We start from the raw sequence: 14,425 nt of genomic DNA on the forward strand, positions 1-14,425 counted from the left end.
GACCAATTTTACTTTACGCAGTACCAGTATTGGCCACTGCCATTAAAAAGGATAGACAGAAAATGAATGTTCTGCAAAATAAAATACTCAGGTCAGTTACAGATGCTCCGTGGTTTATCAGAAATTCCCAACTTTACGATGATTTAGAAATTAGACCCATTCATGAGGAAATACTAACTACTGCTCATAACGTTTTTACGAGCATGACAAATTCTCCCTATCCTGCCATCAGAAAGCTAACTGAACATGAACCTACACAGGAGAGTTTTGTCAAACGACCTTGTTCAATACACCACAACCCTAGGTGGTGGTGATGTATATTTTGTAAATATTGTCTTAATGTCTTATCCAAATTTTATTATTATTAAGTATTTAACCGTATTTACCCAAGTATCTATTCAAGTCAGTGTGTGTTCGTGTTTAGTGCTGTGATTTTTACCAATAATTGTGTTAGTGTTTCATTTAATTTTGGACTTTGTATGTAAGATGGACTGGATTTGGCAAAGCTAACTTATTTAATTGTGTAAATATTGAACAGGAATTTTACTCATTCTCGTGAAAACAAGAAACGCCTCTGTTAAATAACGCCTATTGGCTTTCAGGATCATGCGACTTTCCCACCTCTTGCAAGTTCAGCGATGAGTTCAAAAGTTAAAAGATTAATTTATGTTTAATTACATTTCAAGATATTAAGGGCAACATTGTACGATTTAATATGAGGACTGCTTACCCATTCACAATTTATTTAATGCAAAGTACTTAAATTGTGATTTTCATGAATAAATGTCAGCGGCAATAAGAATGCAACTCCACATCATGTGACTCTCACTTACTGCGCTAGTTTTCTCCGAAGTAGCTAAAATTTCATAAACTGTCAGCAGATATGCCGGGCACCTTAATGCATCTTAGTGATTTTTCATCAATTTAAGATGAAATTCGTTTCTATCCCCTTGACTTGCCACCATGTTTTAAAATTTATTCCCGTCCCTAGGACGCCGTGCAAATGTTTGTACTTTTAGTTAAATTTAAAAATAAAACTAGTGCCCAAGGGCTTAAAAATGACTGGTTTATACTCTGTGAAGTAGATACCAGAATCAGAAAGTAAGATTCCAGATTCCAGAGTAGTGTGTATCTCGTGGTCTATCACGTTGATCGTCATTCTAATGTCGAAGTGTCTCGCGAGTTGGTGCATTAAGGGGTGTGCATCATTGAGGCTATCGAGAGTATCGTCGAGTGCATAGCAAGTTGAAGCATAGAGAGTCTCGAAAGTACGTACAGTTCCAGAACGACTGAACCTAGTAGGAAGCTGTATTCTGGTGTTTTGCCATTATAGTTGCTATGCCGTTTGTCTTCGCCGTTTTAGCCTGATAGCCTGAAGCCTTTGTTGCTGATCGATTCAGCATGTTTGTCGTAGTTTTTCGACGACTGTAAACGTGTTTTTGGAGCTGTTCTTAGTAATACCGGCTAATAAATTGTGTTTCCATTCTTCATCAGGTGTTGTCGTTAATCATTCCAAATCCACGAACCCGTACGAACATAATACTATGTAACTCAAATCACGTTAAGTTGAATCGTTGGAAAGATATCCCTATATAAAAGTTATCCAACAGCCAGCAACAGACTATTGCATCTCAACGGAGACCAGCATCTTTATTGAATACTAAAAATGAGTTTAAGACCTACATAAGAATATTTACATTATGAATACCATTCCATAATTATATATGTAATAATTCAACAAGAAACTTTTAATGGTGTTTAATCCCTTTCAAAAAATGGTAAGCAATAAATATATTAAGCTCAGGAGCAGCTTATAGTCTATGCTTTATGACATATTTGATAATAACTTCCAAGCAGGAAGGTGAGACACATTCTGAAGAAAGTTGCGATAGGATGTCTACTTAAAAAGCGAAGAAAAAATTAGCTGTAGAAGTCACTTCCAGCTGTGAATAATTCAGACTTTTTTACTTATAGATAACTGATTGCACTGATATTAGTTGTTCATAAGTTAGGCTCTGAAACACTACTGGTTAGAACAAGCTGCATATGACTTAAACTATGTAATATTTGCAGAAGTGCGTTTTTACTGAGAAAATATATAAAAAGAAGAGTACATGACATGCACTCTTATTCCAGCATATTTCAGCTGGATTTGGACTGACAAATATTGACATTGGCACATACAGCACACGAGAAGCTTCCGCACATAAAATTTTGCTCTTTCTCCTATGCTTCCTCCTTCATCCCGCTGAGGATTTCTCTTCTTGGAGATATGAATCAAAAAGCAACACATTAACACCCAGAAAAGTGGTCAATATAATCCGCCTAATCAATGCAAAACTCTCGAGGCAAAAGCGCAGTTATTTTTAGGGTGTACCATTTCAGATAAAGGGGCAGGAGAATGCGCATAATCCGAAATATCTAGTTAGTTAATATCGAAGGAAAGGAATCGGTGACAGAGATCGTTAATGAGCATGGGGATTTTGACAGACCTCGAGCATGCCTTTCTTGACAAGAACTTCTGTTTGAATTGCGAGAAAGCAACTGCATTAAATATCCGTTAAAATAGTTAAAAAAAATTAGATTGTACTATTTTAATCAAATGCATTGAAAAGTAAACAAATATTTTTTTTAGCTGATGTAATAACCTTGGTTATATGTTAGTAAAATGAAGAGCTTGAGGTTCCCATATAGGAATTGCTTTAGGACATAAACAGAAATTAAAAGCATAGCCATTGAGGTAATATGGAAAAGAGATACGTACACAAGAATAATTAATTATATTCAATGAATTTAAATACCTATTTGACAGTTTAATTTAAAATCCACCGTTTTTAGCAACACCGGGGTTTTAATTTTAGTCATATATGCTCAAGAAACTATAATAGCTAAAAATTATTGTTAGTGCATTTGAATAAAACCTCATAATTAAAAATCTTTTAAATTTTATTGATAATTATTCTCCTCTCTCAATAAAGCCAAATCCAAAATGAGTTCGTTTCTTTCAATGAATTAAAAATGTATCCAAAATTGAATTTTACGTCTACTTAATCACAAACTAATAAAACAGACGTGAAAAAGCAGTCAACGGCTAGTTAATAACATTTTAATGAGCAAAAAGTATTCACATTTTATCGAGGTCATGACAAATGATTTATGGGGAATGAACGACAAGGTGTTATTTATGGCAAATAGTTCATTGGCCTTTCATTTTCTTGCTTTCATTTTGCGTTTAGACTGCGTATTTGCCTTGATTATTTATACCGTTTCTTTTGATAATTCGAATTCATTCAAAATTCTTATTGTCAAAAAAGGCTCATCATCAAAGTGTTAGTAACACTACCAATTCCGATATCTAGGATCCTCGCGACTTCGGCAATTCAGATTTAGGAAATTTCCGAATTTTAGACCATGTGCTTAAATACAGTAAGCTGAAATGTACAAATTATAAAAAAAGCGACGAAAAAAAGGATTATTTCTCCTGAATCATAATAGCGTGAAATTAAAATATAATTGGAAACCGAAATGGAGATACATTTTTTAGATTTAAAACAATACTTTCGATAGTCGCCGTTTCATTAATTGATTTGATGACTGAGGCTTTGTCATCGCAATGAAGGACTTCGGTTATTATCATCTTCTTTCAACATTTCTTCTGATATTCCGCTAGTCGGAAAATTTCGCTTTTCTCTTTCCATATCCCAAGACCTTCAAATTGAGCCTGTCATTGTCATCAGGAAATTTGGTTCCTGATCATTAATTATGAGAAGCATTTAAAGAAATACCTATAGACATGTTCTTTCGTGATCTTGCATTTCCCCACACATCGGACCTTTCATTAAATATTTTTAAAATTCTTGCATAATCTTACTTTAACATCGTTTTTTAAAAGGCTCCTTTGTATCTACATTTCAAATGTGAGCAAAATTCCGATATCCATTGGCTGATTGAAGGACGTACAGTTTTGGGGATAGAGTAAGACGGAGACGTTATCGTTTTTCAAAACTGTTATTTTGATAAGATAAATATAAATAAACACGATACATAGCTCTTGGGATTTTATTTATTGCTTAGGTCAAAAAGAAAAGGGCTAGCCCGCCCTCACAATAAAAGCGTAGTATGCTGCAGGCTGGTAAGAATCAAGGTAAAATAGAAATTTAAATATATCTTTGGATAACAAGATGCAATGCTCACAAACTCTTCTCTATGAAAAGGATTGAAATCAGTTGTCTAATTAAGGAATCTAGCTCAAACCTTTCTGAAAAATTGAAATTCGCTTTTTGCTTCCCATTTATTGTGTATTACTTGGTGGAATATTTTTGCTTGATGTTGTAGCGTTCTACGGGTTCATAGGTTTGGAGTGATTGATGACAACACTTGATGAAGAAAACAATTTATTAGTCAGTATTACACAGGACAATTCCAAAGACGCATTCACATAACATGAATGCAAAACTTAGAGTCTGAAATTAAATTAAAATTTACAGATAGCATCTGAATGTCTTTTAGAAATATAAAAGAACCATTCTTTGTAAAGTATTTTGTGTTTATTAATCAATTATTATGATTCAAATCTTTGCCATAATTTCTGCTTTTCCGTAGTCCTCATGAGAATGCAAATTTGTAAGTGTTTAAGTAGAGGGTTTGAATATTTTAGTGTTAGAGCTTTCGGGAAGCGTCGCCTGCCCAGCATTGCTAGTGAATATTACAGCTTTAGCCATTTCGATAGCCGATATTGAAAGGCGCCATTAAATTGTTGAGACAACTTAACCACTTTGTGCAGTGTCATCTACATTACCTTGAACATGAATCTTCAACTTACATTATTTTAAGTATCGCCAAGTATCAGTGCTTTGATTGTAAGCTGAAGTGATGCCTCATTTACAACCTTTTAAGACGGATCTTCAAAGCATTTCAGATGGACCTTCTTAACCTTCATAATTTTTCTGACGGACAGAAAAATCCCTTCCCAGTTTAATAGGATCTGAAAGACTTTATGATTTCTACATTTAATTTCTACATTCTAGGTCCATCTACATTCTAGGTACATTTTTAAAAACAAGAAAAACTTCATATTCTTCAGTTAAAGTTAAGCTTTCATTTGGTTGCAGGTTGAAGTATTTCTCGAACGACAAATCTCAGGATCAGAAGAATCAATCTGTTTGTTGCATTACAACAGAAACTATAAATCAAAATTCATAAGAGACAGCAAATTTCAGATGGCACAAGTATTGTGAAAAGTATCTGCCAATCTTCTAACAGCTCTCTTTACACATTGTGATCTAAGATAAGACTAGTAAAAAAAAGCGGGATATCAAATTTTTGTCAATTAATGCAGAATAATCATTTTGTATTAATACAAAAATGATTATTCTGCCGAAATATTATTTTACATCTTTACAACTGAGCATAGTGTTTTATACAAAACACATACTTTAACGAATTTATCTGCATGATATATATTATAATATACATAACATTTCGCGCGAAATAAAATTTGAGTAATACGATAAAACACAAATGCGGGTATTAAAGAGAAAATATACGCAAACATTTACTTAATTATCATCATTTTGCTTTATTATACTGAATAATTATGAGTATATTCGCTTTTTGCATGAATCATTCATTTAGTCCATTACATAATGTATCTCACATATTAAATTTAATTACTTTGCTCAGTGGCAATTTTTAATTATTACATTTTACATTGGAAGGAAATAGTCCTTCCAGAAATTTTATGAACATTTTAAATGCCTGGCTGTTATTGCAAAATAGTAATGATCGTTGAAGAACAAAGATTAACATTTTTCAAAATTACGCAAAATTCAATGGAAACACGCCACATTTGTGGCAGCTAATAGCATTCACTAAACTCTGTACCTTCACACATTTCAACGAGAAGATCTGATTCATAAACTGATTCGACATCTTTGGAGATAAATTTTGTATATTTCATGTAAAGTTTACATCGAAATGGAAGGAAGAACTAGGGAGATCACCAGATTAACTGTAAGTTATACTCAAAAATCAAGTTCTGATAGAAATACCATATATTATACAATATTAGACTGCTTCGTAAATTTTTACCCTTAAAAATCATATAAAATTAACAAATAGGGGAATCAAAGCGTAGTTAGTAGAAAACGACAAAGTTTTTAGAGGCGAGCATAAAAATACGGTTTAGTTCAATTTTATCGACAGATGGCGCTGTTACTATTAAACTATGAAAGTACAGCGAGAAAACTTTAAATTATACTACATTTAACGGCAGCTATTCGTTTTAATTGGGGAAACGCTATTAATAATTTAGCGTGAGCTTTTCATTGCACATAATCTTTTAATGTCCTTTTTTATGTCCCCCCTCTTCCCGAAAGGAAATCCTCATCTATGATTTTTGATGATGCATAATTTCATATGAGGTTTCGGTAAAAGTTTACTATTGGGCGCCCTTTGTTTTTTTGCCGATTCCTTTTTGATGCCAAGATCGGCGCTAGGAATCGGCGCTAGGATCGGCACTATTTCAAGATGGCCGCTGCACAAAAACAAAATAAGAAGTAAAATAATTTCACAAACTCGGTATCCATGTACACATCGATCTATTTTCACTTAAAAAATCAGAGAATTGCGCAAACTCGGCTTTGTGCACTGCCTTGACTTTGTCCGTGTACACATTGATCTATTTTCACTTAAAAATCAGGAAATTAAAACCAAGTTAAAACTATCATGGTAACCAGAAATGGGTTTTCATCACCAAAATTGAACAAAATTTGTCGCCAATTGAAGAGGCACCCAATTCTACACTAGAGCCGAGGTTTTAAAATGTGTTCAAATTTATCAGGCAACGTTCTAGGAAGCTACACATCGTTAATTTTTTTAGCTAGCAGTATCAGACCTTGTTATCAACGTAAACGCGCATGGTTTTCTTATGATTCGGATTACAATTTGGAATTCATACGCAATATCTAATCCTGAAATATTTATAAAATAAAAGATTTTAAATTAATATTTAATTTGTGATTTATACATTTATTAAAATTCAGTAAAATAATTAAAAAAGAATTTAAATTAAATAAATATCTAAAATTTTCTAAAATACGTTGAAACTTAATTTTTACGTAAGCAACATATGTGCTTTCCTAGAACAAAATAATGTTATGAAGCGTGTGGCTAATACTTCTAAAAATATATTTTTAACGAGTGCAAATGTTTATTATGCTGATGAGAAATGAATTTTGTTTTAGATCGTTATACATTAGAAGTGCCAAACACAGTTTAAGGACCATTGTTCTAAACTCATTTTCTTCTTGACTTTGATATTTCATTTTCTATCATTGTATGTTCTAACTACTTATAAAAGTTACTTTCAGAAGTGATTATTTGCAAGATGCTCCATGTAAATTTCCATGTAATTCCAGGCAATATCTCCATGTAAATATAATTGCATTGTGGCATTCAAGATTTAGCTGATTATTGCATTCGTTGTCTAAAACCCAACAGCGTTTTTAGTCATTCAAATCTTTCGAATCTTGACCTAAAATCCCGAAACGTTTAAAAAAAATCTGATGTGTACACGACATGACTTCCTTGTACGAAATATTAAATTATACGCATTTTTGTTTGCATTTCATTTAAACCTATTGGATTGAATTAAAACTACTTCTTCGATAGCGCATAAACCACAATAGAATAAATGCACTCTTTAAACTTCTGTATATTTGTTTACCATAGCGATACTCTGGCTCTAGGTTCACTTAACAGCGTTACATTTCATTCATTTTATAACTCAGAATGCACAAAATTTATATCATCTGAAGAATAATCTAATCGTTTCCACATGTTCTATTCGAATACTATAATAAATCTAAAATGATGTATAAAAGAAATTAAACAAACAAAAAAAGAAACAGTTTGTCCACAGACGATTCAGTATTTCTCATTTAATCAATTCATTTCTTACTCGCGACAAAGCGAAAATACATAAACACTCAAAATATCTATATTAAAAATTACGAAGTAAATCTTGAACACTTATTTCCTCGAATAAAACCCAGAATGGATTAAGCATGATTTAATTCGCAATAATAAAAAAAGGTGTTATCTTTGTTGTTGCTTAGCATAATTTTTCTAGATTGGCAGCAAATGTACTATTCTGCTAAGTTTCAAATGTAAACAAATATGGCCGCTATTTAAAAAATAATTAGGCTTAGCCACACTTAAAGAACTTTTAAATTGTCGATAATTCTATAAATATTGCATGCAGATTTACTAAAGGCATACAAACATTAACCGGAAGATCAGAACAACATAATCATTTTTAAAGCAAAAAATGCACAATTTACAAACATATAAGAATACAGAAACTGAGCTCACTAAAACGAGTAACGGAATGGATATATATATATATATAATGAAGCACAGGAGTTGAGACTTAAGTTTTAAGTAGGTTATTTTGTAGGTTCAATCGTCAAAAGTTATTTCGTGTTCAGTCCCATTTCTTCTGTTTTGACGAAACGCGATATGGAATTAGCTGGATTCGAAGATCATTGTGCTTTTCCCCTGAAGAGTCCGTAATGAGATTCGAATTAGGCTAATTTACTATTTACCGCTTCTTTGCATTTTTGCTTGTGTCTTAAATAACTTATGTTTAAATTAACTTATGGCTTAGCTTGTTTATGTTTAAATATTTTAGGATTTTTTAAAATTTAATCAACATTTTTTAACATTTAAATTTGATATGAGTTTTACATTCACTTTTTATTTGTCAGTTTTCTTGTTATAATTTTCTTTATCTTGTATTTTAACTTTTCATTGCAATTTATTTTAACTTAGTATTAAAAATTATTCGCGGGAACCATGGTATCACATTTGCTTTAAAGCAATTAGCATGAAGAATTTTCTTTTTTACCTTGGTTTCGAATTTTTAGCTCAATGAGCAAAATTCTTGACCACACAGGTCATTTTAGTTTGTTATCCTTTTCAAACTGCGGCCGATTGGCAACCAAAATAGCAGATGCACATCTAAATGTTATAGCAGTCCTATATACGAAATTTCAACGTTCTGAGGTTACTCGTTTTTGAGTTATGTAAGATACATACATACATACGTACTTACGTACGTATGTACGGACTTACGCAGAGACGCCACGAAAAACTCTCTTCAGAATTCATTTTAAATCAGTTTTATAATTTTTTTGGGGAAAAGAGTCCTGTATTCTGTCATTACGTACAGATGTGAAGCAAAAACATCGTTAAATTGCATTCGATAGCAGTGAAAATGGATATTTTCGTTGAAATATGATACCCGAAATTTTTGGCGATTACAATATATATATATCGCATTTCCTTTTTACTTCGTACAAGGAAGTAAAAATTAAAATATTTATTTTACTTGTGTGAAATAGAAACGTTTATTTAAAAAAAAAGTCATTAATACAATTATAGGGTACATACTTCATTTTCAAAATTTTATTTGCATCTCCGTATTTTTTAATAACTGTATTCTTATAGTTATTGTTCTTTTATATTCTTATAGTTATCTGTATTCTTATAGTTATTGTTCTTTTATATTCTTATAGTTATCTGTATTCTTATAGTTATTGTTCTTTTCTTCTTTATTGGACCACACCTTAAGTTTTAAAATCAACGTATTATATTGTTCTTATATATATATATATATATATATATATATATGCAGTTTCTAAAAGGGATGTGTTTACTTTATTTAGAACGTCAGCAGCCCACATACGAAGCTTCCGATTAATTTTCAAAGATAATTAAATGTATTGTGATATTTAATTAATAAATGCTGGTCAACTTCTGTGAGTGCTTTGCAATTTTTTTTTTCAAATTTTTATTTTAGTTTTGGAACTTTTTATTTTACTTTTGACTCGCGCAATACATGGTTTCCGCGGAACACAGTTTGAAGACCACTGCCTTAAATTGATTTCTTCTTTGTGTTGTGATTTCATTCTCCATCAGTGTATGTTCTAACTACTTATAATAGCCATTTTCGGAAGTGATTATCTGCGAAAGGTAATCACCATGTGAGTTTTATTGTATTATGCCATTCAAGATTCAGCTGAGTTTAGAAAAAAAAGAGACAAATATCGCTCGCTCACAATATTTCCAAGCTATACCCTACTCGAATTTATACTTTCTAAAACCTTGATTACATATGCACAGAAGCCAATATCCTAAATTGTTTCACAAGTAAAAAAGAGCCTTTAAATAACATGAGTTAAAAAGAGAATTTGCTTTTCATTAAAAGCAAAACTCAAAATCAATGAAGTAATAAATCACGAGTGAGCATGAATATCAAAAGCGTTTACAAAACGACTTCGGAGTTCAAGAGCGAAGTCAGCCTTATGGATTGTATTACGTAGCTGTATTCATGTTTTTCGTTACTTAGTTAAACTTTTGTATTCTCTGTTATAATTAACTAGAGTTCAAAATAAGAGAATGCTGATTAATTTCTGTTGCATGCCGGGTTTTATTAATGTATAGGTTTTAAGCAGAACCTGAAAACTAATGAATGATATTAGCGTAGAGGTTTGTTTCATCCTTTCCATCAAAATCAATACCTGTGACATCAACCGAAAATTAACTTTCCAGCTACGCAGGTGTGTTAAGTTTTTACTCTGGAAGAAGTGTCTAGATATAATATGATCGAAACAAGTTTCGTAGCTTTATACAATTAAAAAATAAATTAAAATGTTTGTAAATATTTTGTCTATCCTTAAAATTAGCTATTTAACTAAATATGCTAACGCGGAAATATATTAACCGTGTGATTTTCAGTTTAGATTAATTCGTTAGAATTTTTATTTGCTTGGAATAAAATGTGTGTTTATAGAGTTTTATGGTATGAAATACATATTAAATATTATATATTATGTTTAGGTGGAATTATAATCTGTTATAAAATGTAGGTATGGCTAGACATTTATGCCCATAACAATACCTCGCCGGTCAATCCTAGATTTTATATTAATTTCATTAATAAACGAAATTATTTCATAGATAGCAACGAGTTATAACGAAACGTGTCATGTGAAGTGCTTATGTCTGCTGATACTTTTACACACAGAACATTAAGGGGACTCATACACCTTAAAACCCATAAGATCTTCGAATATGTGACTGTTGCAAAAATTGGGATAACTTATTTATTTTAACGGCAATTACTTTCAACTTTTTACAGATGACTACATAATATGACTGCTCTCTAAAATAGTAATCAGAAAGTTTGTGTTGCCACAAATATTTTTATAATTTAATGCACTTTGTGACGAAAATTTTCGTCATGTTTCCACCTTGCGCGCACAGTTTCAAACATTCTGTTGCATAATTTAATTCCACATTTAATATATAGCTTTACTAACTTTTGATAACTATTCTGAACCAAAAACTCTAAGAATTTCATGTTAATTTTTTATTTTATTTGGAGTTGAGTTTATAAAATGTATTTTATTAAAAAAATCTGTAATATTTTCGTATCTAAAATTTTGTAATATTAAAATATTCATTAGATTTTTGGTTCAGTTAGAAAATAGTGCCCATATAAAAAATTCCATCAAATTTCAAGTATGTACCATTAGCCATTTTTAAAATATCATGCGCACAAAGTGGAAACATGATGAAATATTTTGTCACAAAGGGGATTAAATTACAAAAAAATTGTGGCAACACAAACTTTCTGGTTACTACTTCGCAAAGCAGCTATATTATGTAGTCATCTGTGAAAAGTTGGGAGTAATTGCTTTTAAAATAAATAAAATATCCCAATTCTTGCAACAGTCACATATTGGAAGAGCATAAGAGGTTTAAGGTGTATGAGCCCCCTTAAGAGTTTCACTGAAATTTATTGAAAATTTTGACTTTAGAAACCATTAAACCTTTTATTAACTTTGTTTAATATCTTTCTATGACTGAAAAACAGCATGCTTAAAAAACAGCATAGCTACAGTTTGCAGCCTTCTAGCTGAATTTGTACAAGTAGGAAATAATAACCATGCTTAACGAAATATAATTTTATAAAATTATGCTACATTCAATATATTTAGAAGTTAATTAAACAATTTTTCTCTTTCTGCATTTAATAGAAATAAATATCGAAAGCAATAATATTATATTTTATTGCAAAAATTATTGGCTATTATTGCAAGCGATTTAAATTTCATGAGACCTGACGAAATATTTTAAGTAATAACATTTTCTTTTATCCGACGATAAATGATAACACTGTAGAATTAGTTTACAGAAACTAAAGCATTATATTAAAAAAAGGGGATAGGAAAAAGAAAGCAAACAAAATAGCGACACAGTGTTAAGCACATGGATGTAAAACGGAATTGTTTAGATAAGAAAATAACTTCTGTTCAAAGAATAACATGAGCGCACGTAATATTCTCATTAAATACCTTGGAAGTTTTGTATGTTTCATATAAATGGATTATTCTTTTGTTGTTAATTAATAAGTTCCTACATTAATTGCTTCGAAAAAACCCGAAGTGTTTATTACTAAGCTAAAAAAAAAAGAATAATCCATATTCTTTGCTTGTCATGGAAATGAATCTCAGCTTTTGTGTTTTGAAGTTATCTTTATATTATGATCGAATGATCATATTTGTTAATTATATAAAATCGACGATTTTAAATTTGATGTACAGCTTTTGCACTTCTTGGTTTTGAATTTAATTTGCAGTATTAAACATTTTATAAAAATGTTTTCGTTAAGAAAGTAGTTTTTCTATTTTAAAAAGTCAAATCCTTTAAAGAAATCTGAAGTTTTTCAACGTGTTCTTTTTTAAATTAGAAAGCAGTTTTCCTTCATCAATTAATCATACCAAGCCGTTCGCTTAAAATATTCAACGTAAATATTTACTATAGTATGGAACAGAAATTGGAATAGAGTTTTGTAGTATGAAATACATATTAAATATTATATATTATGTTTAGGTGGAATTAGAATCTGTTATAAAATGTAGGTATGGCTAGACATTTATGCTCATAACAATACCTCGCCGGTCAATCCTAGATTTTACGGTTATATACTTATTAGGTATCTTATGAAAATTTATTTGTCGTCAGATAATAAGTTCTAATATGAAAAGTAGGAGTTTTATTAAAGTACCATAACAGCTTGATTGAGTTTTTATGTTATTGCGCATTACCGTTTCTAGTAAGCATACCTCAAGTTAAAAGTTGGGTAGGTTGATCATTGACGTACTTACTATTTCTGAAAAAGGTTTCAAGAATTTGAATTTTGACAAAACTAGAAGAGTTCAAATTTCAAGGCAAAAAGCTGCATTTTCAAGTGTCCGAAATGTTAACTTCTCTACACAGGTAAAATAAAGTTTTGCGAAAAGTTGCGCTTGGCTGCGTAAATACTACCGTTTAAATAACTAAATCCAGCTTTGTCGTTATTCTGCAACCTAAATTAGAAAAAATATTTAATAGCTTCGGATGAAAGAATAAAAACACTTATTCATTAATTAATCATGACTTGTGAACATTATTATTTACATATTCGAATATATTTTGTACATAATAAAGAATTATTATACTTTTTTAGCATCCAAGTTATATGATTGAATGAATGAGACACAATATTTCGCCAATTCCATATTAAACTAACAGATTACTAAGCTGTAAAGTGAATAACGTAACTTGTTTCCTCTCAATAAATTAAAGAATAAATTGTCAAGGATGTGTTTCTGTTTTAATTAAAAAATAGCCGATAAAAGTTTCCCTTTTCGCACATATACTTGTAGGAACAACAAAATCATGTGCATTTGAACCTTACTGCTTCAATTAAAGAAATTTGCTAGAATAATAAAAGATGCACATGTAATAAAATTTAAAGAAACGCAATATCAAAGATAATTTTTGAATCCCGAAGCAATTACGCTATGGGCACTTGCTCCATTAACGGTACTTAGTGTGTCACGATGTAAAACAACTTTACTCACCGTACAGCTTCAGCTTCCTCTCAGCTGTCTCGACCACCACGATGGCGTACCCACCCTTCTTGCTGCCAGACATGACTTAGATTTGACATAATAGCCACACCTGCGCCAGTATGAGATACGACACTTGATTGCATAGCACTACGCTTCCCAACTTAGCTCCTGGACGGAAGAGAGCGAGGGGTTTATTCCTGGATTGCTGCCTCTTGCTGTTCCCTGACCGCCGATCAGGAAGTCTGGAGAGCAAGTGATGCTAAGGAGCGGAAGGGAAGAAGCGTAGGGAATTTTAGGGATTTTTAAAGACAGGGGGATCTCAGTCATCATGCAGTTTCTTAGGGTATAAACGGAACTTTTACTATCGCACGTTTATTACAACGTGAGACAGCGGAAAGATTATGACTTGGATGCAGATACAGTGGAATACCAAGTGCCAATTATGCGTGTAAACAACCAAT

At 31.4% G+C, this 14,425-nt stretch overlaps 1 protein-coding gene across 1 annotated transcript in view; it reads right to left on the reverse strand.

Annotated features, from left to right (window-relative positions):
* LOC118198575 (protein PALS1-like) overlaps positions 1-14,207 on the reverse strand; it is a 311,959-nt gene extending 297,752 nt beyond the window's left edge. The window contains exon 1 of the mRNA XM_085822507.1: positions 13,974-14,207. Within this exon, the coding sequence (XP_085678633.1) occupies positions 13,974-14,046 (73 nt within the window). The 5' untranslated portion in view covers positions 14,047-14,207. The remainder of the gene's footprint in view (positions 1-13,973) is intronic.
* Between the last annotated feature and the right edge of the window lie 218 nt (positions 14,208-14,425).

The sequence above is a fragment of the Stegodyphus dumicola genome, chromosome 8, assembly GCF_044657685.1.
Source record: "Stegodyphus dumicola isolate Sdum_Otavi_A_Nest chromosome 8, ASM4465768v1".
In the NCBI taxonomy this organism is placed as follows: domain Eukaryota; kingdom Metazoa; phylum Arthropoda; class Arachnida; order Araneae; family Eresidae; genus Stegodyphus; species Stegodyphus dumicola.